At 42.2% G+C, this 24654-nt stretch overlaps 2 protein-coding genes across 11 annotated transcripts in view; one reads left to right on the top strand and one right to left on the bottom strand.

The window, feature by feature from the left end:
- cmss1 (cms1 ribosomal small subunit homolog) overlaps positions 1-24654 on the bottom strand; it is a 330497-nt gene that overhangs the window by 121420 nt on the left and 184423 nt on the right. For all 7 annotated transcript variants that reach the window (XM_078560130.1, XM_078560123.1, XM_078560125.1 and 4 more), the window contains one exon: positions 22938-23012. The gene's annotated coding sequence lies outside the window, so the exon portion shown is untranslated. The remainder of the gene's footprint in view (positions 1-22937; positions 23013-24654) is intronic.
- Positions 1-24654, top strand: part of filip1l (filamin A interacting protein 1-like) — a 257274-nt gene that overhangs the window by 68505 nt on the left and 164115 nt on the right. For all 4 annotated transcript variants that reach the window (XR_013579190.1, XM_078560103.1, XM_078560102.1 and 1 more), the window contains exon 2: positions 22425-22694. Coding sequence is in view for 3 of the 4 variants with exons in the window: in XM_078560102.1 (XP_078416228.1) it covers positions 22425-22694 (270 nt within the window). In the remaining variant the exon portion in view is untranslated. The remainder of the gene's footprint in view (positions 1-22424; positions 22695-24654) is intronic.

Raw genomic sequence — 24654 nt, forward strand, 5'->3', positions numbered from 1 at the left:
CAAAATGTAAAATGCCAGTAACAGCACCAAACAACAGACTAGTTAACTCTACTTGGTGGTAAGCAAAAAATGAACTGATGAACATTAATCAATTAGTTGTCAAAAGTTGAGAAATCAAGTGCTATGCTGTGAAGCACTTTGAGACAACAGTCGTGTCTGTATACAACATTGCTATATGAACCAATTGAGAAATTATTAATTGACAAGCTCTTATCCATTAGGCTCTCCGCACTGGCATCTGAATTTGTTTCCTCTGATTTAGATCATTGATTTTTAGGTCTCTTTTGTACACTGGCTCCAGGTCCTGCAGTGCCTCAATTTTAAAATTCTCATTCTTGTTTTCAAATCTTTCCATGGCCTTCCACCTCCCTATCTCTGTAACCTCTGCGTTACCTCTTTTCAGGAAGGCCCGCCATATTAAGTTTTTTTTAAATTCATTGACAGGATGTGGGCTTTGCTGGCTGGGCCAGCACTTATTGCCCATCCATTGTTGCTGCTGAGAAGGTGGTGGTGAGCTGCCTTCTTGAACCGCTGCAGTCCATGTGGTGTAGGTACACCCACAGTGCTGTTAGGAAGGGAGTTCCAGGATTTTGACCCAGTGACAGTGAAGGAATGGCAATATATTTCCAAGTCAGGATGGTGAGTGTCTTGGAGGTGAACTTCTAGGTAGTGGTGCCACGCACGCACCTAACTGGACAATGGTGGGCCTTTCCCAGGATCAAGGATCCCTGGGACAGAAGTCGCTGTTGAACGGCATCGCCACAGGGGACTGGTGGCTGTCGTCAGTACAACACCCACCCAAGGTCTCGTATTAGGAACATAGGAGCAGGAGCAGGAGCAGGCCATTCCGCCAGTCAAGCCTGCTCCGCTATTCAATTAGATCATGGCTGGTCACCTACCTCAGTGCCACTTTCCAGCACTCCCTGCATATCCCTTTATGTCATTAGACTCCAGAAATCTATTGATTTCTGTCTTGAACATGCTCAATGATTGAGCTTCCACAGCCCTCTGGGGTAGAGAATTCCAAAGAATCATCACCGTCAGAATGAAGAAATTCCTCTTCATCTCATTCTTAAATGGCCTGCCACTTATTCTGAGATTATGTCCCCTGATTTTAGACTTTCCAGCCAGGGGAAACATCTAGATTCAGCCTGTCAAGTCCTGTAAGAATCTTTTAAGTTTCAATGAGGTCACCCTTCATTCTTCAAAACTCCAGAGAATACAGAATTAGTCTCTCAATCTCTCCTCATAAAACAATCCCGCCATCCCAGGGATTAATCTGGTGAACTTCCACTGCTCTCCCTCCATGTCAGGTATATTCTTCCTTAGATGAGGGGACCAAAACTGTGCACAATACTCTAGTATTGTCACTGGATCGCAGCTCCCAGGTCAGTGATGGTGGAGGTGGGGTGGCAGCAAGGATGGCAGTGAGGGGGGGGGCGGGGGGCTGCTCTCAGCTGCACCCCCTTCCTGATGCCAGGTCCCTCAATCAGGCACTGAGTGCCTTTAAACAAGGGGCCACCCCCAGACATATTAGGAAATTGGCGGAGGCGTGGGTATCTTTCTGTAGTTTAGTGTATTAGCTGCCTACTAAATAATGTTTAGTCAATATTCATTTTGGTTTGATTGTTACAGTAAAAGTCTTACAACGTGAAATCTTGTTGCATGATCATTTGAATCGGTTATTAGGAATTCAAATCTTTTTTTAAACGTTATCAGTCTCTAAGGGGGATCGTAACATATCAGTAAAAAATTTTAGTCAATCCCTTCCATGCATTATTCTTAACTGTTGAAGAGCTATAAAATTTATCTAATGGGTATATATACAATTGAAAACAGGCTAATGGGATAGCATCTTGTTTTGTTCAACATTATATCTGTACATATTACTTACTAATGCTGATTTTTTTTCTTTATTCTTTCATGGGATGTGAGCATCACTGGCAACGCCAGCATTTGATGCCCATCCCAAATTTCCCTTGAACTGTGTGGCTTGCTAGGGCATTTCAGAAGGCAGTTAAGAATCAACCACATTACTGTTGATCTGGAGTCACATGTAGGCCAGGCCAGGTAAATATGGCAAATTTCCTTCCCTAAAGGGAAACCAGATGGGTTTTTACCACAATCACATGATCACCGTTAATGAGAGACTAGCTTTATATTTCAGATTTTATGAATTGAATTTAAATTCCACCAACTGACACATTGGGATTTGAACCCATGTCCCCTGGACATTAGCCTAGGACTCTGGATTACCAGTTCAGTGACATTGGCACTAAACCACCGTCTCCCATAAATATTTTGTTTATTATCATGATGTCTATAGCAATTGGTTATATTCTGAACTCTTCAACCCTTTAGCACAAATATTATGAGGAGGACACACAACAAGCACTGGGATATCAAATCTATTTCACTGGAAACTATTTAATGCATGAGTGGCTTAATGGAAAAACGTTCATGATCTGTTTGGATAACAAGTAAAATGACAGACAGATCTGTTCGAAGTGCAATGTGAAGTTCAATTATTGGTGTGCTTAAAATTTGATACAAAATGCTTTGTGATATCTCAAAGAAGCTAATTTTTAAAAAAAAATTCATTCATGGGTTGTGGGCACCACTGGCTGGGCCAGTATTTATTGCCCATCCCTAAGTGCCCTCAAGAAGATGGTGATGAGCTCCCTTCTTGAACCGCTGCAGTCTATGTGGTGTAGGTACACCCACAGTGCTGTTAGGGAGGGAGTTCCAGGATATTGACCCAGCGATAGTGAAGGAATGGTGAGGTATTTCCAGGCCAGGATGGTGTGTGGCTCGGAAAGAAACTTGCAGATGGTGATATTCCCATGCCTTTACTGCCCTTGTCTTTCTAGGTGGTAGAGGTCATGGGTTTGGAAGGTGTTGTCTAAGGAGGCTTGGTGAGTTTCTGCAGTGCATCTTGTGGATGGTACAGACTGCTGCCGCCGTTCATTGGGGATGGAGGGAGTGAACGTTTGTGAATGGGGTGCCAATCAAGTGGGCTGCTTTGTCCTGGATGATGTCAAGCTTATTGAATGTTGTTGAAGCTGCACTCATCCAGGCAAGTGGAGAGCATTCTATCACACTCCTGATTTGTGCCTTGTAGATGGAGGACAGGCTTTGAGGAGTCAGGACGTGAGTTACTTGTTGCAGGATTCCTAGCCTCTGACCTGCTCTTGTAGTCACAGTACTTATATGGCTAGTCCAGTTCAGTCTCTGGTCAATGGTAACTCCTAGTATGTTGATAGTGGGGGATTCAGCAATGGTAATGCCATTGAATGTCAAGGGGCGATGGTTAGATTCTCTCTTGTTGGAGATGGTCATTGCCTGAGACTTGTGTAGTGTAAATGTTATTTGCCACTTGTCAGCCCAAACCTGGATATTTTCCAGGTCTTGCTGCATTTGGACATGGACTGCTTCAGGATCTGAGGAGTTACAAATGGTGCTGAACACTGTGCAATCGTCAGCGAACATCCCCACTTCTGACCTTATGATGGAGGGAAGGTCATTGATGAAGCAGCTGAAAATTGCTGGGCCTAGGACACTACCCATAGATGTGTTATCAGCTATTGCAGCAACTTAAAAGTGCAGTCTAAAATGAATTATGTTTTGTTTAAAAGCCATAGTCTTGTCATTTATGCTGACTTGGGAGGGGAATAAAGGATGTTCAATGTGTTATTAAAACAAAAAATGCTGGTCAGCAGGTCTGGCAGCGTCTGTGGAGAGATGCTTTTATTTTGATGTTCAATGTGTAACTGTTCAAGACTACTTCAATCCTACAATTCCAGATGGCCATATAATACTGACAAATAAAGTCACATCTAAAGTACAAAGACCTTCCTCACTCTGATCTGAATTAAGACAGGATTCCAATTACTATGAGTATGCTCTTACGTATGACGTAATAATAATAATTCCTTTAATTTTAATGGGATAATTGTAAACTCGAAAGGCAGCTTCATGCTCAGGCTTGTCAGCCAGTTTTCCCATCTCAGCAAAATGCTTGGCTGCAATCTTGACTTCTTCCTGCTCCTCTGCCTACAGGGATTTAGTTTTAAAAAAAGATGAAGCATTAGTGGAGAAAATGGCTATGAAAAGTAGTTACTGCTGGCAAATCTAAGTTTTATACAGCACGAGCCCCTTCATCCCTGGGAGCTGATTTCAATTCCTGCCTGGATTGTTGGGGCTTTCCCTCTGTATAGATGAAGTAGTATGTAAAACTGTAATCATAATTGATGTGGGAGATACAAAAACCATATTGCTGCAGCTGAAGGTGCTGAATTTGAAGCAGAGTAAATGTAGCTTTGCAATTCATCAAACCAGTCTTCTATCACACACTATCATACTTGACATGGCCATGGAGTGCCAAAGTATCAAAATAATCCATTCCTCAGAGCAAAGATAAAGCATAGCCACAAGTGTGACATGATATATTACAGTTACTTAACATAAGGGACATAGGCCGCAAAATTGGGAGGGCCTGAAAATGGGTGCAGAAATCGCAATGCATTATTTAACCCCCGCCCATTGCTTCCAATGCAGGCTGCAAGCAAGCTTCATGCTGCCTGCCAATTTGCAGCACCTCTCACAACCATTAGACCTAAAGCACGTTAGTCAATTAAGTACATTTTTGGAGTGAAGCCACTGTTGTAATACAGGAAGCGCAGCAGCCAATTTGCATATACCAAGCTCCCACAAACAGCAATGTGGCAATGATCAGATAATCTACATTTTGAAGTCTAATTTGTAATGTTGATTGAGACATAGATATTGGCCAGGACACCAGGGATAAAGGGATAACTCCATTGTTCTTCTCTGAAATAGTGCCATAGGATCTTTGACATCCACTTGGGAGGGGGGTAGACAGAGTCTTGATTTAATGTCTCACCTGAATGATGGCATCTCAGTCAGTGCAGTGCTCCCTTAGTACTGTGCCGAAGTGGCAGCCTTGATTTTTGCGCTCAAGACAACTCTCCACAACCTTCTGACTTAGACTCGAGCCTGCTACAAATGAGCCATGGTTAACACAGAAGCTCTGAATGAGCTGCAGAGTGGCTGGATGCCTCAGCAGGTACCCCAAGTTTGTGAGACACTGACATCACATAAAGCTGGCCTGCACAACTTTAAGCCAGTCTGTACATTCTGAGTGGAGCAAGTTTTGCAACTGTTTGCAGAAAAGAGTGCAAAAGAACTCAGCTATGGCACAACAGGGCCATAGGTTCTGGGACACTGTACAGGACTAGAGATGACAGGGGAGAGGACCTTTATTTACAGGGGGCCTAGAGGCCTGCCTGACAAACTCTTCGAAGGCAGTGGGAGCAGATAACTATGATGGCCAATATCAGGAGAGGAGTCTAGCCCCAAGGGCCTGGATGTAATGCCACAAGAAGTTCACACAAATTGTCAAGGTCAGTGAATTCATTTTCAAATGCCTTATCCCATCAACTGTACCAGTAGCCTCACTTGCTGATCAATGCACTCACTCGCTTCCGTCCCCCATCACTCACCTACCAACAATATTTATTTTCCAAAACTCATACATAATATTCAAAGCTTCACCTCAGCCTCACACACTAAGAACTGTTGAAAACCTCACACCCACATTTCACAGCTTGCACACACTGCCAGCTATTCAATCATGACAGCTACATCACCCAAACACATTGCACCACACTTCTCTCGCAAATTTCCCTTGCTCTTGTAGGACAAGGTGGGGCATGACCATAGGCAGCAGCACTTGACCATGAAGGAGAAGATGGAGGGGTGGCTCTGTTCGTTCATGATTAGCGCAATAGAGAGGGATGACCTAAGTTCAGGAAACTGGGACATGGAAATGGTTTGTGCTGAGATGAGAAATAGTAAAGGCAAGAAGTCACTTGTGGGAGATGTGTACAGGCCCCCTAATTGTAATTACATGGTATGGTTGAGCATAAAAGAAGAAAATATAGGACCTTGTCAGAAAGGCACGGCGATAATCATGGGGGATTTTAATTTACATATGGACTGGAAAAGTCACATGGGCAAAGATAGACTAGATGAGAAGTACATTGGATGTTTTTAGGATAGTTTCGTGGAACAGCATGTTCTGGAACCAATCAGAAAGCAGGCTATACTAGATCTGGATTTGTGCAATGAGATAGGAGTAATTAATGATCTCATAGTGAAGGCACCCCTGGGTATCAGCGACCATATACGATTGAATTTTACACTCAGTTTGAGGGAGGGACGAGTGGGTCTGAGGCAAAGTTTTTAAATTTAAATAAGGGCAATTATGAGGGCATGAAAACTGAGCTGGCTAAAGTGAATCGGCAAATTAGGTTAAGGGATAGATCAATAGAGATGCAGTGGCTAATACTGAAGGGGATATTTCAGAATGCACAGAATAGATACATTCCAACCAGTAAGAAAAAATCCAAGGGACAGACAAACCATCCATGGTTAACTAGAAAAGATGAAGATAGTATCAAACTTAAGGAAAAAGTATATAATTGTGCAAAGATAGGTGGAAGGCCGGAAGATTGGATAGAATGTAAGGATCAACAAAGAATGGCTAAAAGACTAATAAAGAGGGAAAAGTTAGAGAATGAGAGAAAACCAGCCAGAAATATAAAAACATATAATAAGAGTTTTTATAAGTATTTTAAAAAGAAAAGAGTTAAAAAAGTGAGCATTAGTCCCATAGAAAGTGAGTCTGGAGAATGGAGATGGCAGATGTCCAACTGATGAGCAACTATACTTGGGCTCATCATACAGGGCAATGCCTGGTACCTTAACAGCAGTTATGACGTCTATACTATTTGCATTAGAGCCACCACAGAAACTAGAGGGTGACATCGGGCGATAAGGGCTATTTGCTGACCATGTGGTTCATGACTCTGATGTGCAACCCATGCACAAGTGGGCAGCATACATACACCAAAAGCCATACTGCCGCAAGACATGTGATAGAGCAGACATTAGTATGCTGAAACAGGGCTTTCAATGCCTGGATTTCTCTGGAGGAGCCCTGCAATACCTGGCAGAGCATATGTCAAGATTTGTGGTGGTCTGCTGCATGCTGTGCAACCTCGCCATCATGAGGGCATAGCCCTTGCCACCAGGTATATGGAGAGCAGCTGAGGAGGAGGAAACAACCACTGCGTGGCTGGGCTGTCTGTGACCGACTCATCTGACAGAGGACTAGAACTCTAATTCTCCCATTCACTGACAGTCCCTCAGCTTACCTTCCCTCTGTTACTGACTGTCACAGCACCCTTTCGGCCATAATGCTAAAATAAAAGCCACCACAAAGCAATTTTTCCCAATCAAACTTGTAAATCAAACCAGCTTTATTGCATATAAAAGTTAACTATTCATCCTTGTGCTTTCCCTTAGTGCCTGTCTTGAGGGTGCCTTTGCCTGTCCTAGTGCTCCGACACAGTGCTACCCCAGTGGCTGCAGCATGGTTGGTGGAACACTGCTGACTTACTGCAGGAGACTGTAAATGGCACCTCAGACTTTGGACTGCACCGCCACTGCTGGTGGCAGCAATCTGGGCTGGCTGATAGGAACAGGAAGAGTGCTGACAGACAGGCAGTGGTGGGAGGACGAATGTTATCATCCTGAGAGAGGGCAGTAAGTACATGTTCCACAGAGCCACTACCAGTCACCCAGGGTGACACCTCAGCAATATGTTGTAGGACGGATTGCTGGACTGTTCTGATACCCTGCAAGCCTCTTTGAACATTGGTATCCGCAATTACAATGGCAACAGTCTGGGTCTGGCAGAAGCTGTCCTTGCATGACCTCAGTCGAAGCTTCCACTGTCGAACCCAAAAGTTAGGTGGCTTCTGTTTGTGCTACAATGGAGGCTGAGGGATCAGCCATCAAACACTAAATCATGAATGGGGATGGAAATGTTCTCATGAAGTTGGACACCACTTCCACCCTGGAGAGAGTGGGCTCCAAGCACTGTACAAAGGGCTGTGTAAAGTTAGTGCTGGACTGCTCCACATTCCCTTCCATTGACTGCAGGGCTTTTAGTAGACCTGCCAATTCAAGCATTTCAGTATATGCACCCTTCAATGTTCTTCTGTAGGCTGACCCATAAAAGTCCTTATGAGTCCTCTGCTGCAAAGTCTGTGCGTGACCTTGCCCTCTGGCTTGCTGGCACCTGTGCCACCCTTGTTCCCTGCCCTAACTGCAGGCAACTTGTGCCCGTTGTCTCACCCTTCACAGACCTCACCTTTAAATGATTCTCTGAAGTATACAGAGTGTCTGTATCTGAGTTGGTGGTTGCAACTGTGTGAATAAGCGATTGTGTTCCTCCTTCATCAGGAATCTTAACATACAAACAAGGAGCAGGAGTAGGCCATTCAGCCCCTTGAGCCTGCTCCTCTATTTAATAAGATCATGGGTGATCTGAGAGTAACCCGAAATCTGCATTCCACCTACTGCCGATAACCTATCACCCACTTACTTATCAAGAATCTATCTACCTCTGCCTTACCTTTTCAGGAAGAGAGTTCCCAAGACTTATGACCCTCAGTGAAAAAATTTCACCTCATCTCTGTTTTGAAGGGCGATCCCTTACTTTTAAACAGTGACCCCTAGTGCTAGGTTCTCCCACAAGAGGGAACATCCTCTCCAAATCCACTCTGTCAAGACCCCTCAGGATCTTATATGTTTCAATCAAGTTGTCTCTTACTCTTCTAAACTCCAGCAGATACAAGCCTATTCTGTCCAACCTTTCATCATTAGACAACCCGCCCATTCCACGTATTAGTCTGGTAAAACTTCTCTGAACTCCATCCAACACATTTACATCCTTCCTTAAATAAGGTGACCAACACTGTACCACAGTACTCCAAACGTGGTCTCACTAGAGCCCTGTACAATTGAAGCATAACCTCCCTACTTTTTTATTCAATTCCCCTCGCAATAAATGATAACATTCTATTAGTTTTCTTAATTACTTGCTGTACTTGCACACTAGCCTTTTATGATTCATGCACTAGGACACCTAGATCCCTCTGCACCTCAGAGCTCTGTAGTTCTCACCATTTAGATAATATGTTTTTCTTTTATTCTTCCTGCCAAAATGAGCAATTTCATATTTTCCTGCATTATATTCCATTTGTCAGATCTTTGCCCATTCACTTAACCTATGTATATCTGTTTGTGGCCTCCTTATGTCTTCTTCACAACGTACTTTCCTACCTAAATTTGTGTCATCAGCAAATTTGGCAACCATCCCTACAATCACTTCATCAATGTCATTTATATAAATTGTAAACAGTTGAGGTCCCAGCACTGATCCCTGCGGCTCTAGTTGCGGTATATCTCCGAATTGACAAACACCATCTGCAAAGTGATGTGTGTACAATCATAGTACCCTGCACTATGGGGAAGCCTGCAATCCTCTTGAAGCCACATGTTTGCTCCACCTGTTTCTCTCTGGCATGAAATGTAGTCAGCTCTCTTAAATCACAGAGACTCAGTCATCTCCTTTATGCAACAGTGGGCAGCAAATTGGGAGATGTTTCAAATATCGCATGCTTGCACTAGAAAGGGAGCCAGACACATAAAGGTCATGTTCACGGTCACCTTCACAGCCACCGGCAATACCATCTTCGGCCTGTTCTGAGATTACAGCTGTAGCTGCAACAGATGGCAGATGCCCTGAGGATGTTGTTAGTAAACCTTGGTAAAACACAGACAGCAGACACACAGAATTGATGCCTGAATACTTTGGGCCTCCTGCTGAACATTCTTCTCCCCCTCATCCCTCTTCCAGCAGCTTTCTCTGCTCTGTGGCACCTCAGCTCATTCTTCCCACTATGCTGTAGTCCAAGGGTGATGCAAACTACTGCTCCCGGGTCTGTAAGTACCTGGTTTCTGCAGAATCCTCGAAGTCAGGCTAAAGTCTTTTTCAGCATGTGTCACACTGCTCCCTGTAGACTTCAACTTTAAACAAGTCTACAAACCACCAAATGTTTCTAAAATTGCAGCAAGAGCCAGTAGAAATCAATCACCAACTAACCTGAAAGTAGGTTCTAAGTTTAAACAGCACAGGGAGGAGGGTCGTTTCTGCTGCCGAACGCAGGTTCAGCTGTGAGGGGTTAGGAGGGGTCATCAATTGAAGCATCAGTTTCAAGATGACAGCAAAGGCATCAAACCAGCATTACATGGTATACTTACAGTGGATGCTCTCTGCATGAATGCTAATGCCCTCACTAAAATGGTGCCCAGTGCACCTCACACCAGAAGCGTGCAAGCGGACTACAGACGCCACTTTGGAGACAAAACAGCATCCGTTGCATCAAAGAAACTGGCATTGCAGAGTGAAATTTTGCAGTTACAAAAAACAGAACGCTCATCAGATAGCCCACTTAAAAGGATAGATAAGCCTTGAGCTTGCTTTTGAGGCAAGATTTCACACAACTCTAACATCCTGTCTCCAACCTCCCTTTCCTCTCCAAAGTCCTCAGACGTGGAGTCACCTCCCAAGTCCGTTTCTATCTTTCCTGGAACTCCATGTTTGAATTCCTCCAATCAGGTTTCTGCCCCTGCCACAGGGCCACAACTGCTCTTATCAAAGTCATAAATGACATCCTATGTGACTGTGACAAAGGTCTGAGTCTGAGATTAAGATCTTGATGTCATATTCAATCCAGAGATGAGCTTCCAACCTCATATCTGTGCCATCTCTAAGACCGCCTTTTTCCACCTCTGTAACATTACTTGACTTCGCCCCTGTCTCAGCTCATCTGCTGAAAACCTCATCTATGCCTTCATTACCTCTAGTCTAGACTATTCCAATGCATTACGAACATACGAACAAGGAGCAGTAGGCCATTCAGCCCCTCTAGCCTGCTCCGCCATTTAATAAGATCATGGCTGATCTGATAGTAACCTCAAATCTGCATCTCGCCTACCTACCCCCGATAACCTATCATTCCCTTGCTTACCAGGATTCTATCAACCTCTGCCTTAAAAATATTCAAAGACTCTGCTTCCGCCACCTTTTCAGGAACAGAGTTCCAAAGGCTCACAACCCTCAGAAATTTTTTTACCTCATCTCTGTTTTAAATGGGCAACTCCTTATTTTTAAACAGTGCCCCTAGTTCTAGATTCTCCCACAAGAGAAAACATCCTCTCCAAATCCACCCTGTCAAGTCCCCTCAGGATCTTCTATGTTTAAATCAAGTCACCTCTTACTCTTCTAAACTCCAGCAGATACAAGCCTAGCCTCTCCAACTTTTCCTCATAAGACAACCTGTCCATTCCAGTTATTAGTCTGGTAAACTTTCTCTGAACTGCTTTCAACGCATTTACATCCTTCCTTAAATAAGGTGACCAATACTGTACACAGTACTCCAGATGTCTCACTAGTGCTCTGTATAACTGAAGTATAGCCTCCCTACTTTTGTATTCAATTCCTCTCGCAATAAATGATGATGTTCTATTAGCTTTCCTAATTACTTGCTGTATCTGCACACTACCCTTTTGCGAGTCACGCACTAAGACACCCAGATCCCTCTGCACCTCAGAGCTCTGCAATCTCTCACCATTTAGATAATACGCTTCTCTTTTATTATTCCTGCCAAAATGGACAATTTCATATTTTCCCAAATTATACTCTATTTGCCAGATCTTTGCCCACTCACTTAACCTATCTATATCTTTTTGTTGCCTCCTTATGTCCTCTCCACAAATTACTTTCCCACCATTCCTGACTGCTCTCCCACATTTAACCTCCATAAACATGAGGTCATCCAAAATTCTGCTGTCCCTTGTGTTAACTTGCAGCAAGTCCTGTTCCCCTATCACCTCTGTGCTCGCTGTCCTCCACTGGCTCCCAGTCTGATTTTGAAATTCTCATCCTTATTTATTGTCTATGACCTCACTCTCCTTTCTGTAATCTTCTCCAACCCCACAACCCTCCAAGATATCTCATCTCCTTTAATTTTTTAAATATTCATTCATGGGATTTGGCTGTCAATGGCCAGGCCAGCATTTATTACCCATCCCTAGCTGGCATAGTTCAGAGGGCATTTAAGAGTCAACCACATTGCTGTGGGTCTGGAGTCACATGTAGGCCAGACCAGGTAAGGATGACGGGTTTCCTCCCCTAAAGGACATTAGTGAACCAGATGGGTTTTTTAAAAACAATCGACAATGGTTTCATGGTCATCATTAGACTTTTAATTCTGGATTTTAATTGGATTCAAACCCAGGTCCCTGGAGCATTACCCTGGGTCTCCGGATTACTGGTCCAGTAACAATACCACTATGCCATCGCCTCCCCTGGCCTGTGTGTTCCCTATCATAACTGCTCCATCATTGATGGCCTAGGCCCCAAACTTTGGAATTCCCTCCCTATATCACTCCAGCTCACTTTCCTCCTTTAAGACACTCCTTAAAACCTGTGCCTTTGATCAAACTTTTGATCATCTGACCTAATATCTCCCTCTGTGGTTCGGTGTCATACTTTGTTTTATAATGCTCCTGTGAAGCACCTTGGAATGTTTCATTAAACTAAAGGAGCTTTATAAATATGTGTTGTTGTGTATCTTGAAATCAAATCACTCTCTGTTTCAAATACAAGATTTGTTATAGCTCCTGAATGATGCTGTTTTTTTGTAAACTCATCACATCAAATCAAGATCATCCTGTCAAACTGCTATTCCCCTTGCACTCTCGGTAATGATTGATTGCTTCTACTGGTCAGCGAGATGGGAATGAGAAGGCATAAATTTAAGATATGGTAATCACGAGAAGAATTAAAATGAAGGTTGAAAAAAATCCTTACCATAAATAATGGTTCAGAGGTGGAATTCTCCGTCACACAACATTTTTAAAGCAGAGTTAATAAATTACTTTATAAATTGAGAGAGTTGGTTGAAAACGGGAAAACATTAAAGGATATGAGAAGCAAGTTGGAGATTGAAATTAGAGGAGGGGGCTCAGGTAAATAAAAACACCAGCATATCATTGATTGGTCAAAAGTTTTTTTTGTGCTGTTCTATGTTCTATGGTCTCAATGATTTAATCCTGGTTAGTTGTTGGCAGGTTATGTTTTTTTTGATCACAGCAGCATAGAAATGATAGTGTTTCATGAAGGATTTAATCATTTCTGTTCATACTTAACCCTATAACCTGCAACCCAGTTCCTTACTGGATATATGCTTTACCTGGGAGTCTTTGAGCACTGGATTTAAGCACTGAAAGCAGCTTAAGTGCTTGGTCTGTCAGACATCAAACATCACAAGCGAGCAAACTGTAAAAATTACATGGCAGTAACAATAAAGCCTTTTAAATATGTTGATCTAAATAAAACTGTTAAGCCTATCTCTTTGACAGGCTATAAGGCTACAGAAATGTAATGTTTGGGAAAACACAAAAGAAATTGAAAAACATTCAGTCCCTTGAAACACCTTTACATCCCAATTAGACCCACAAGTGTTTCTTACTGCATTTGTCTATGTTCCTTTACAGCACCTGCCAAACTAACATTACACTTGCAGATCAATTCATTAAATTATATAACAGCCTGTATATAATCCTATTTTCTGGTGCTAAGCAGCCCATTTAGCTTATAGCTAATCCAAATTGGACTTGCAAGCATACTTTAAGTTTAGGTGAATGATCTGCTCATTCAGGCAAAGGGCGTGTAAGATCAGTTCATTTCATGCAATTTAAATCTTTACTGAGAACACCTTAAATCAAGCTGACAGTTTGAAGCACCTTCTACATTGAAAACCCCCTCTCCAAGGTTAAGTGGGTAAAAGAGCCACACTAACTGCTAAATCACTAAGACCAGATTCGAGATCTGGCAGGTGTTTGGTAAAAATTTCACATCTGCACCAGATATTCTCTTTGGTTCACCATAACCACTCTCCTGACCTAAGTAGATCCCATGTCCCTTCTAATTGGGGGTTTACCTTTGCTGCCCAATTTCTCTTGATACAATAGCACAACCATAATAATGCCTTTATTAGAGATGGGATAAGGCAAGTAACTGGAGGGACAATTGGAGGAGAAGAAAGGAAAAAATCTCCTATATAACTGATAATTTTTTAATATCATTTAAATATGGTCTATTCTAGTAAACATACCAGAATTATTAAGCACGTAGACAGAGAGAAAATTCACCCCCACCACCCCACCCCACCCCTGCCTCCTGCATATACGCTGGCTGGGAAATGTCCACACATGTACAGTACCACCTTTCTCATGCTCTTCAGGCTGGGGACTGGCCCTGTGTGCCTACACAGAAAAACAAACGGCGCAAAAAGGCAGGTCAGATGATCTGATACGGAACGCCATTATCTTGTAGGTGTCCCAGGGAGCAGGACACAGGATCCGGACAGGGAAAGGTCCCAAAAGGCAGTGCCAGGTAAGAAATGAAGATCAGGTGCAGGAATAGGTCCCATTAAATGAAATTAAAGAAAGGAGCAGAGTAATAGGCTCTGAAGTAAAGAAAGAGCAGCAGGGAGAAAACTTTAAGTGAAGTGGCACGAGAAGAGCCTTGAAGGTCTGAGAAGACAGCCGAAGGTTGGTGACTCCACGCTGCAGGCCGTTAAGGCAAAGGTACCCCTTTGGAGCAGGGATGCTCTGGTTGGCATAGCCAAAGATCTGAAATTGTGCTTGGAAGGTGAAGCTTGAACATACTTGGAGATCTAGGGGAAAAGAATCTTGCAAGATGAGATTGAAACCCTGCAGGGTGGGTCATTGTTGAAGATGTTCTAGTGGGAGTGACTTTTGAAGAGAATTCCAAGGCATGATCTTCAAATGTGGAGATTGGAAACCCTTGTGAGAAAAACAAGTTTCAGTGAGATTGGCTGGCTTGCAGTGTGACAAACATCTGGGTGGCTTGTTGAGATATCCGTGGAATCTGTTTTAGTCGCACCTGTCAGCTATTGTGTGGTGTGGTGTGGTGTGTCTGACTACAGTTTGCCTGTTAATTCACATATACCTCAAATGTTAGAGTATAAGATAGATCTTGTAGATTGTTTTAACTACCTGAAATTGTACAGTAAAGTGTTTTTTGTTTGTTCAAAACCCACGGAATCTTGTGGCTTTATTCACATAGTAAGCATTTTGAATCTCAAACTTTATCTACTTTAAACAAAACATTATTGGTCCCTAACCGGATCTCCCCCCACATGGTTGGGCCAAGGATTGTAACAGTGCACATAAACTTATTGCATTTAGTAGTGAAAAAGCAGCAAAATGTTCATAGTTTCCAGGAAGATATAATAATTCTCAATGTTACTGGAATTTATTGTAAAATTCTTACAATATCTGTGTCTGTGTGTGTGTGTTAATTGGATTAAAGGCAGCTGGTCGGAAGGCTTTGATGTGGTAGATGATGAGCCAGGTTTGAAATGTTAAGTAGGTAAACATAGGTGTCAAGGGAACATTTGCATTTTTAAATAAATCAGTCTAGATTGTTTTTTTAAAAGGGGGAGTGAAATGTGTCATCTAGCCAGGTGAAGTTTAGAAACAGTGTGTTTATTTTTCCCAAAGATTACTGGTAAAACTTAGTACTATGAGAGATTTTTATTATCAGAAAGGCAAAGTCCAAAGATATAGCGAAATAATGGAAATTTGCATCAGAGATGCAAATCAGAGATTTTTATTATCAGAAAGGCAAAGTCCAAAGATATAGCGAAATAATAGAAATTTGCATCCAATGGGGAAAGTATTTATAAAGGAGCAAACGCTGTGTGTAAGGATAGGAATTCTAAGATCTAACAAGTGTGAAAAGCCTTCAGCATCTAAACTTCAAGCTGCTGTCTTCAAAGAACTGAAGTTAAGAAAATTCACTTTGAATTTGACTGGTTCAGTGTATTGTGTGTCACCTTGCCTGGGTCTTTTAAAATCTGTGTGTCTTACTATTGCCTTAATGAAAGTGTAACTGGGAGTTAAATTAATTAGGGGATTTAGAAGTTATAGTAGTAATTTATAAACAATTGTGTGTGCTTAAAAATCTTTTTTCTTGTTAATAAATGTTTAATCTAGTTTTGTAAAAACCTATAAGACTTGGTGGTCTTATTACTACTAAATTCAAGGCATGCATCTCGAAATTTATACAAATTGCAAAACAAGTTGTGGCAATTGTTTCAAGTTTCTGTTTGGGATTTGAATAACTCAGCATTTACCATCAGCTGTGCCATAACATCCATAAGTATAAACACTATAGCCGGTCAGGTTGTGTGACATCACCTTACAGGGAGTCCAACCTGTTCTCTGGTATGGCCTCGTCATGGCTCAGGCAAGGTGCGAGGTGTCTGAGCACATGGCACAGCGCTTCTAGCCAGGCATGCTTAACTGCTTAATGTATGTTTTGATTTTTGATTGTGCTTCGATAGTTGTAAATTTTTGTGCAAATTGAACAATTTGACTCTTATTTCCAGAATATCATGGTTTGAAACTTAAAAATGATTTTCCAAAAATCTCAACATTAAAGGAATTACCGTGGATCGTTGTCTTAAATCGTGGAGCACGACATGAGACTAAGGTTCTCCAGCTTGGAATCAGATTTCAGCTCATTGGTGTCTCATCAAAAGCAATGCCATTCTTCCCATTAATTCTGTTGAGTGCATTTTGCGGTCACAAGCAAAAGCAACTGCGGCCGGACCAGTAGGTGGTCCACAGGGTCTTTTGCCCCTACTTGAACAGACCAAAAGGTTTGAGAACCACTGATCTAACTGAATGACGTGGCCTGAGGGACTAAATGGCCTATTCCTCTTCCTGATGTTCCAAGTCCATGCTTTTCTTCTGCCGTGCAAGCAAATGTAAACTTTTACATTGGTAGCTAAATGTTAAATGTCATTTTACTGACATTATGCATAACCTAGATTATGAAGACATTAGCATATCAACAGCCTGATCTTGTGAGTTAATCCTTTAATTCCTCCTTTTCTATCTTGCATTTTGTTTTATTTATTTTCTTATAAAACATCTGTCTTTTTTCTCATTTTCCTGACTTGATAACTATTTTTCTTTATTTATAAGCTTGTGTAATATCATACCTTTGACTGACAGCCTATGATAATAGTAAGAATGTCCAAAGTAGCAGGTCAACCATTGACAGCTAATTTTGCAGCAACTAAGGGGAAAATCTGCATGCACAAAACTATTTACAGAATTAAAACTAGTAATGTTGCAATTCCACCCCCCCACCCCTCCCCCACCAACAGTAAAATAATCAGCTAGGCAGCCTGAACTGGAAAACCTCCTACTGTGATTTGGATGCTGTGCATTCTATTGAATATGAAGTAATTCCACAAACAGAACAAGTTCAAACTGTAGCTAATTAATGTGTCACATTGTTTATGTCAAGGAGGAGAAATGATCCAGAACGCAAACCCACTGTGATTGCAGAGCAATTAAAATGAGGTCAGCAGGTCCTAAAAACTGTAAAGTATCAAATTTAGGCTCTGTACTATACTACAAAGCATTCCTTCAGAAGCTGTCTACTCATAGATATAAGGCGGAATCTTCCATGGAGTGGCGATCAACATGGATTGCCACTCTGATCCTATTTATTGCCTTGCCCCAGAACTCCACATTTTTGACTGGATTTCCAAACCGGGCCTCCTGAGAAATGTGGAGCATACCTGTTCTCCTTCATCATAGTGCAGGAGTGTCAGGGGAAGCCAAGCCACACCCACTTTTTACAACACTGGCTGCCATATACAGATAAATGTTTCAGCCACCTTGACAAGCTACAGAGAAAAGGTAACGGCGTAAGGTGTGAGTGGGTAGGGTGGTGTAGGTGGTGGGTGGAAAGGTAGTTGGGGGAGCAATCAGGTGGATCGGTAGTATAGTTACTCAGGAATTAGAACTGGTTTTAATCCTTCTAACTTTTCCTGGTAACTATTCTGGCAAATGAGTCAGAACCATCCAAAGTCACTGACTTTATCTTAGAGTTTTGGAGGATTCCAGATGCAGGAGAATTGCCCATTGGAAGTTGAAACTTTCCGGGCAATTCCAGCAGAGTCCTTGCACTGGGGCTTCCGAGAGGTCCCCCTGCGCAGCTTCCAAGGTAAAAGCAAGATACTGTGGAGGCTGGAAATCCGAATTAAAAACAGAAAATGCTAGAAAAACTCAGCAGGTCTGGCAGCATCTGTGGAGAGAGAAACAGAGTTAAAGTTTCGAATCCACATGAATCTTCAGAGCTAAAGAGAAGTAGAAATGTGATGGATTTTACACTGTTTAAGAGATGGTGGAGCAAAATGAAAGGTCTGGGATAGGTGGGAGCTCAGGAGCGATTAACAAAGGTGTCATGGACACAAGACAAAGGGAGTGTTAATGGTAGTGTTAAAGACTAATGAAGGTGCTGAGAATGGCATAAAGGTAAGATAGAAGAATGTGTTAATAGCAGAACAAGGGCAGCGCTCTGTGAAAGCACAACATAGAAAAAAGTGACAGATGGCCTGTGGTGGGGGGGTGGTGTGGGGTTGGGGGAAAAGGGATTAAAAAAATAGAAGAAAATGAATAAATAAATAAATAATTTTAAAGATGGGATTAAAGAAAGGGTGAAGATGGAGATGAGAGCTCATGGTCTGAAGTTGTTGAACTCAATGTTAAGTCCCGAAGGCAATAAAGTGCCTAATCAGAAGATGAGGTGTTGTTCCTCCAGTTTGGGTTGAGCTTCACTGGAACATTGCAGCAGGCCAAGGACGGACATGAGGGCATGAGAGTAAGATGGTGTGCGCAAATGCAAGCGAAAGGAAGGTCTGGGTCATGCTTGCGGACAGACCGAAGGTGTTCCACAAAGCGGTCACCCAGTCAGCGTTTCGCCTCCCCAACGTAGAGGAGACCGCATTGGGAGCAGCAAATACGGTGGGCTAAATTGAAGGAAGTGCAAGTGAAGTGCTACTTCACCTGAAATGAGTGTTTGAGGCCTTGGTTGGTGATGAGGAAGGAGGTAAAGGGGCAGGTGTTGCACCATCTGCGATTGCATGGGAAGGTGATAAGGAGTTGGGGGTGATGGAGCAGTAGACCAGGGTGTCACGGGTGCCACTGCTAGTGGAAAAGTACAATGGGTAGTCGACAATACGTGTATGCAAACTGCCCCATGCGTGTGGATATGTCTTTGAGAGCCATTCATCTTCCAGGGTACCTCCAGGGTATGTCTACCAGAGGCTGAAAAATCTTGGCCATTGTCTTGCAAATTCTTTAAAAGGCATTCCCCCTCTTCAAACAAATAGGACATGGCAGTAATTTCAGAGTGGGTGGCAGAGAATTCACCTGAGACACCTCCCTTGAAGAAATTTGCATCCTATAAATTACAGGATACTTTCCATATGGTTATAATTAAAATCCTCTTTCTGGGGCAGACCCTTAATTACTTGTCCAGAGATATCAGCAGAGACAATACAAGAACATAATGCAAAAGACACAATCCTCAGTCATTGCATTTCACAACCATCAGAAAAAGCTGGTGTAGGTACAAAATGCAAAACTCTGTTTCGCTTTCAAATTATCATATTTGGTAAAGTTACCAACAGGAGGCAGTTTCAGCCCAAGCAAAAGCAAGGAAACAACAGTGAACATAAAAATAGCTCTGGGCACAGTTGGTCAGAAAGAGGTGAAAGAGTTAAGCTGATTGTGAATTTCATATGAGGTACTTAAATGTCTTTCAAAGAATGAGGAAGGCTGCTTATAGTATGATTTAACAATCTTCCCCATTTGATCAATCCATCCTAAAACAAGACCACCAGTGACATCCTCTGTGACTGTGGTCATGGAGCTTTTGATCTCGATCTAACTGTGATGTTCAATATTGGCTTAACTCCATCCACATTCTTTATTTCGAATATGTGGTCCATCCTCACATGATTCCAGTCTTACTTTTTCCTACATAGTGCATCTCCAGTAAAAGCTTCACTTCTCAACCCTACACGGTGACCTTCAAAGTGCCCCAAGGCTTCACCCTTATTCTCCTCCTTTTATCATAGAATCATGAATTTTTGCAGGGCAAGGGACCATTATGACCATCTCCGATTCTCTGAAAGCACAATCCACATCCTTTTTTCCCATTTAGTTGCTGCGGCTCCCAAAGACATATCCACACACATGGAACAGTTTGCATACACATGTTGATGACTCCCCACTGAACCTTTCCACCAGTTTTAATTCCATGATTACCTCCTTATCAGGTTGCCTGTCTGACATAAAGTCATGGGTGAGCCAGAACTTTTTCTTTTTGAGCATTGGGAAAACTACTTATTTGGCTCCTGCCACCAACTCCATCCCCATTCCTAGCTGCTAGCACAAGATGAACTAGAAATATGTGTTTCCTCACGTGTCGGTGCAAACTCGGTGGGCCGAAGGGCCTCTTCTGCACTCTGTGATTCTGATTCTGTGATATACAAACTCAGTCAGCCTCAACCCTGAGCTAGGCTTCAAGTTCCAATCTATCAAAAAGAGTGCCAATTTTAACCATTGCAACACCGACCTACTTTTGCTCACATTCTGTCAAATACTGAGATCAGCTTTGCCCATCATCATTACCCTTGCTGACCTTAATGCACTCAAGTTAAAACTTAGCCATTATTTACAAATCCCTTCCCATCTGTGCAGTCTCCTCCAGTCTCGCTATGCATTTGTGCTACTCCAACTACTGAAACTCCTCTGTTGGAAGCACAGCCATCATCCATCTCAGTCATGCTTCCTTTGTTTTGACGCTTCTGTCAAAGTATTGAAAATCCTCAACAAAATCTAACTTTAAAACTGTGCCTTTGGTCATTATTCTGCCTCACTGAGCTGGGTTTAATGGAGGTGACGGAGGTCTCACCCGCCAGCTGCAGAGCCAGTGGAAGCCCCATATCGCCTCTTTTAGGGAAGACGTGGTGAATTGAAGTGCCACTCAGGCACTTAACTGGACAGTGGCGGGCCTTCCAAAGGATCTAGGACCTTAGGGACCAAAGTACTTCCTGCCAAGAACTGCTGGCCAGAGACCAGCAGCTCTGTTGAATGGCAGTGCCACCAGCATGTCAGAGGCTGCTGCCGCTATGACATCCAACTGAGGCCTAATATCATTGCTGGATCCTGGGCCACAGGTGAGCAATGGCAGGAGGGGAATTGCTGGATGGAGGTCGTGAGGGAGGAGGGAGGCAGCATGGGGGTGGCACTCAGTGGACCACCACTTCCCAATGCTGAAAAATTCAGAAAATATTAGGAACCCTTTCCATCAGGCTTGGTATTTTTCCCCATTCTTCAATTTTTCTCAAGGGAAAAAGCTCAAGGAGTGGTATAATTTCATTGATACTGACCATTCCTCATTTATGAAAACAAGTTAACTGTGGGAGCATCGCAGTCAGGTTAATTCCATTCTCCTTGTGTGTCCACATGAACCCACTGGTAGCGGGATCAAAAAACAAACAAACTACAGGCTGGCTTTTTTCATTCCAGAGCATAAAAAACAATTAAAGCACCAAAGTCAGCATAAATCTGTGATGTACAAACTCATAAAAGATGCAACGCAGAACCAGGCTATTTGGTCAAACCAATCCATGCCAGCATTTACCTTCCATGCAAGGGTGTAGTTCTCATCACATTTATCCATCCTGGTTTCCCTATTCTTTCCACTCCTTTTCCTTGACTTTCCATTCTTATTGGACTACTTGCATAACTTTAGAGATGTTTTCCAGTTGACCAAATTAAAACATTTTAAAAGACGTAGTTGTTCGATCGTTGAGTCTGACAAACTATAATTTTCTTAATATCCAATGTTATCTGGTAGGCCCTCTAAATAATGTTTTTTTTATTCTGGCGCTTTGCTGGAGAAACAATTGGGAAATCTTTGAAAGCCTAACAAAGTTAATTTTGATTTAAGAACGGTTAGAGAGGTGAAGTGGAAGCAAAAAGCTCTAAGCTATTTGATCCTTATGGATAGTGTATGTTGTGAAAACAAAAGCCATTTATTAAGCTGTGAATATCATTTAGTGGCTGTATTTAAATGAAACATGCCATCCAACTCTATGTAGCATAGGAGATCTTAAATGTCTCACATTCATACTTGGAGAAATATATATACTATACATATATATATATTATATATATATATATATATATATATGTATAAAATAAAAGAACAGAATGGGGCACGGGATAGAATAAATCTAAGTCTGAAGCTCTGACTGATCTCTTCTGGACACCAACAATTGTCCAGATCCCAACTGAAAAAAAAGTTGGATGGCCAGTTTGAAGCGCTGGTCACAACATTATTATTTTTGCTTTGCATGTGAAATTTTTTAAATAATAAAAATAATTAATTATCTTAAATTGAAACTGCTCTATTTACCGGCAGTGATACAATTAGAGTTTAGTTCCTGCTAATTGTTGCAAGTAGTATATTGATATTTTACATAACTCAATTAAAAAAAAAAACTTGTTTTAAACTGTTTCAGTTGGAAATGCGCTCAAGAAGCAACAGCCTGGAAAGCTCATCCAAAACTAAAAGGTTGCATCAAAGAGCAAGGTCACGTCATCGAAATTCTGAAAAGGACGAGTTGTACTCAGGGGCAATTAAAATGAACAATCAAAGAGAAAGAGCCTTTATGGAAGAGACGGGGACTGTTTTGCGAAACCACAAAACAAGGACGTCATCCAAAAAACACGAAGATCTTTCTCGAGATGACCTATTGTTCCTGCTTAGTATACTTGAAGGTGAATTAGAGGTTGGTAATCTTTATTACCTCTCACATTTCAAAAGGTTTGGTCTGACAATAAATGTTTAATTTGATTAGAGTTTTGCAAAAAAAAACAAGAGACAAGATTAAGGATCAGTTGACTCAGTGATTGGATGAGAATAATTTCATAGTGGGGTTAGATGAAGAGGTGAGCACAATTTTCAGCACCATCACTTCTGTCTCTCTAGCTTTATAGCTATGTCAGTTGAAATGTTGAAATATAATTCTCACCGGGTGTTGCCTTAAGCTGTTGAGCTGCTCTCTGTAGAAGGCTTCCCTCCACAGTGATGGGTGTGATGGTCAATTCTGTAAGGCAGAACACACCATTCAGTTGATGGGTGACAACGTTCACAGAAAATGACTAACTGCTACAATATTTTATTGACAGACTGAGGTATGAATAACAGTACAAAAGGACAGTTAAAATTAAAATTCATCAAGCTTTCCATGTAATAGCTCAAGAACAACATTAATTGCAAGCTTTTTTGACAAAAACTATTTACTATCATTGATTTCAACAAATTTCATGCAATTATCTTTAGGGGAAAGACATTTCTATAGCTAGTTTCTGAAGGTGTATACTTTCACAAGTAGGATATATTAAAATTTTGAGTTATTTCTTAGGACTGTGCCAAATGTTTCAAGATAAAACTGAGTCTCAGTCATAAAATTGCAAATTTCCTATTATGTTTAAGGTTTCAAGAATGCGGGTACCAAAATTAGGCTTACATTTTTGGTGTTGTATCTGACAACATCATCAATGAGTTACATATTTCTATTTACAGTATCAGCTTGAAACGTCTACATCAGCATAACCTAGGACATATGTTCTATGAGTGGATAAGAGCAGGGATAGGACATTTGGCCCTTTGAGCCTTTCAGAAAACAAGATTTGAATGAGAAAGAGCCACTTGGTTCATCAGATCCAATGCTTCCAAATTATAAATTAGGCTAACTCCATCACAAACACTCCCCGTCCCTGATCTCTATTCTTGTTCTGAACCCCTGGAAATTAAATAGAAGCAGAAATGTCCCAGATTTGCACTAAGTTTTACCCACTGGCCTCAATGACGGCTTCTCACGTTGTATCGTCCCAATCCTGCCACATTAATTATGATTCCCAGGAAACATGCCGTTTCTGATTTGCCTGCCACATTATCACCTCACTGCTTCATCATGGCGGGCGCCACATTTAAAGTACAGCTGCGCGCACACACCTCTGCTTCCAGACCAGGACTGCTGCATAGAAAACATGACCCTGAAAGGCACGAAGACTACAGCCCCCAGGTTTAGTGATGCATCTCTCAAATGCCTTTTGGATGCCATGGAGGCCCGCTGTGATTTCTTCTAACCCTGGCTCTGGCCACAGGAAGGGCAGCAACATTACCACTCAGGCTTGGTAGGTAATTGCAGTGGTGATCAGTGCCAATGCTACACAGAAGAGGTTGGCTATTCAATGCAGATAGAGATGAATGATCTAATCCATGCCACCAGGATAAGGCAACCATCTGATCTAAACTCACACACTCAAGCCCATCACAGAGTCACTGGCATCTTACTCGCTGCCAGCTCAAAGGACAACACTACCCATTCTCTCACACATACGCTCACATATCCATCTGGCCTCATCTCCTTTGGAGACTGCCTCGTCAGCCCTCACCATTTTGAGGCCACTTGCACAGATCAACATGTGCCCCACACACACCCTGGGATACCCCCCTTCCCCAGTACAGCCCTCACCCTGCAGCCTCTTCCCTTGCCTAAGGCCACTTCTCCCCCTTCCCCTGCAGCCATTGAAAAGCCATCCATGCCTTATGGCTGGTCTGGTAAGTAAAGACCAGCCCATGAGCTCCCGATAAAAGTGCTGTGGTGCTGCCTGCAAAGCCTGACTGATGACTGCGAGTGCTGCCCAAAGCAAGGTAGGCAAACAAACCTTGAAATCTCGAGC

Source organism: Cetorhinus maximus, chromosome 16 (genome assembly GCF_964194155.1).
Source record: "Cetorhinus maximus chromosome 16, sCetMax3.hap1.1, whole genome shotgun sequence".
In the NCBI taxonomy this organism is placed as follows: domain Eukaryota; kingdom Metazoa; phylum Chordata; class Chondrichthyes; order Lamniformes; family Cetorhinidae; genus Cetorhinus; species Cetorhinus maximus.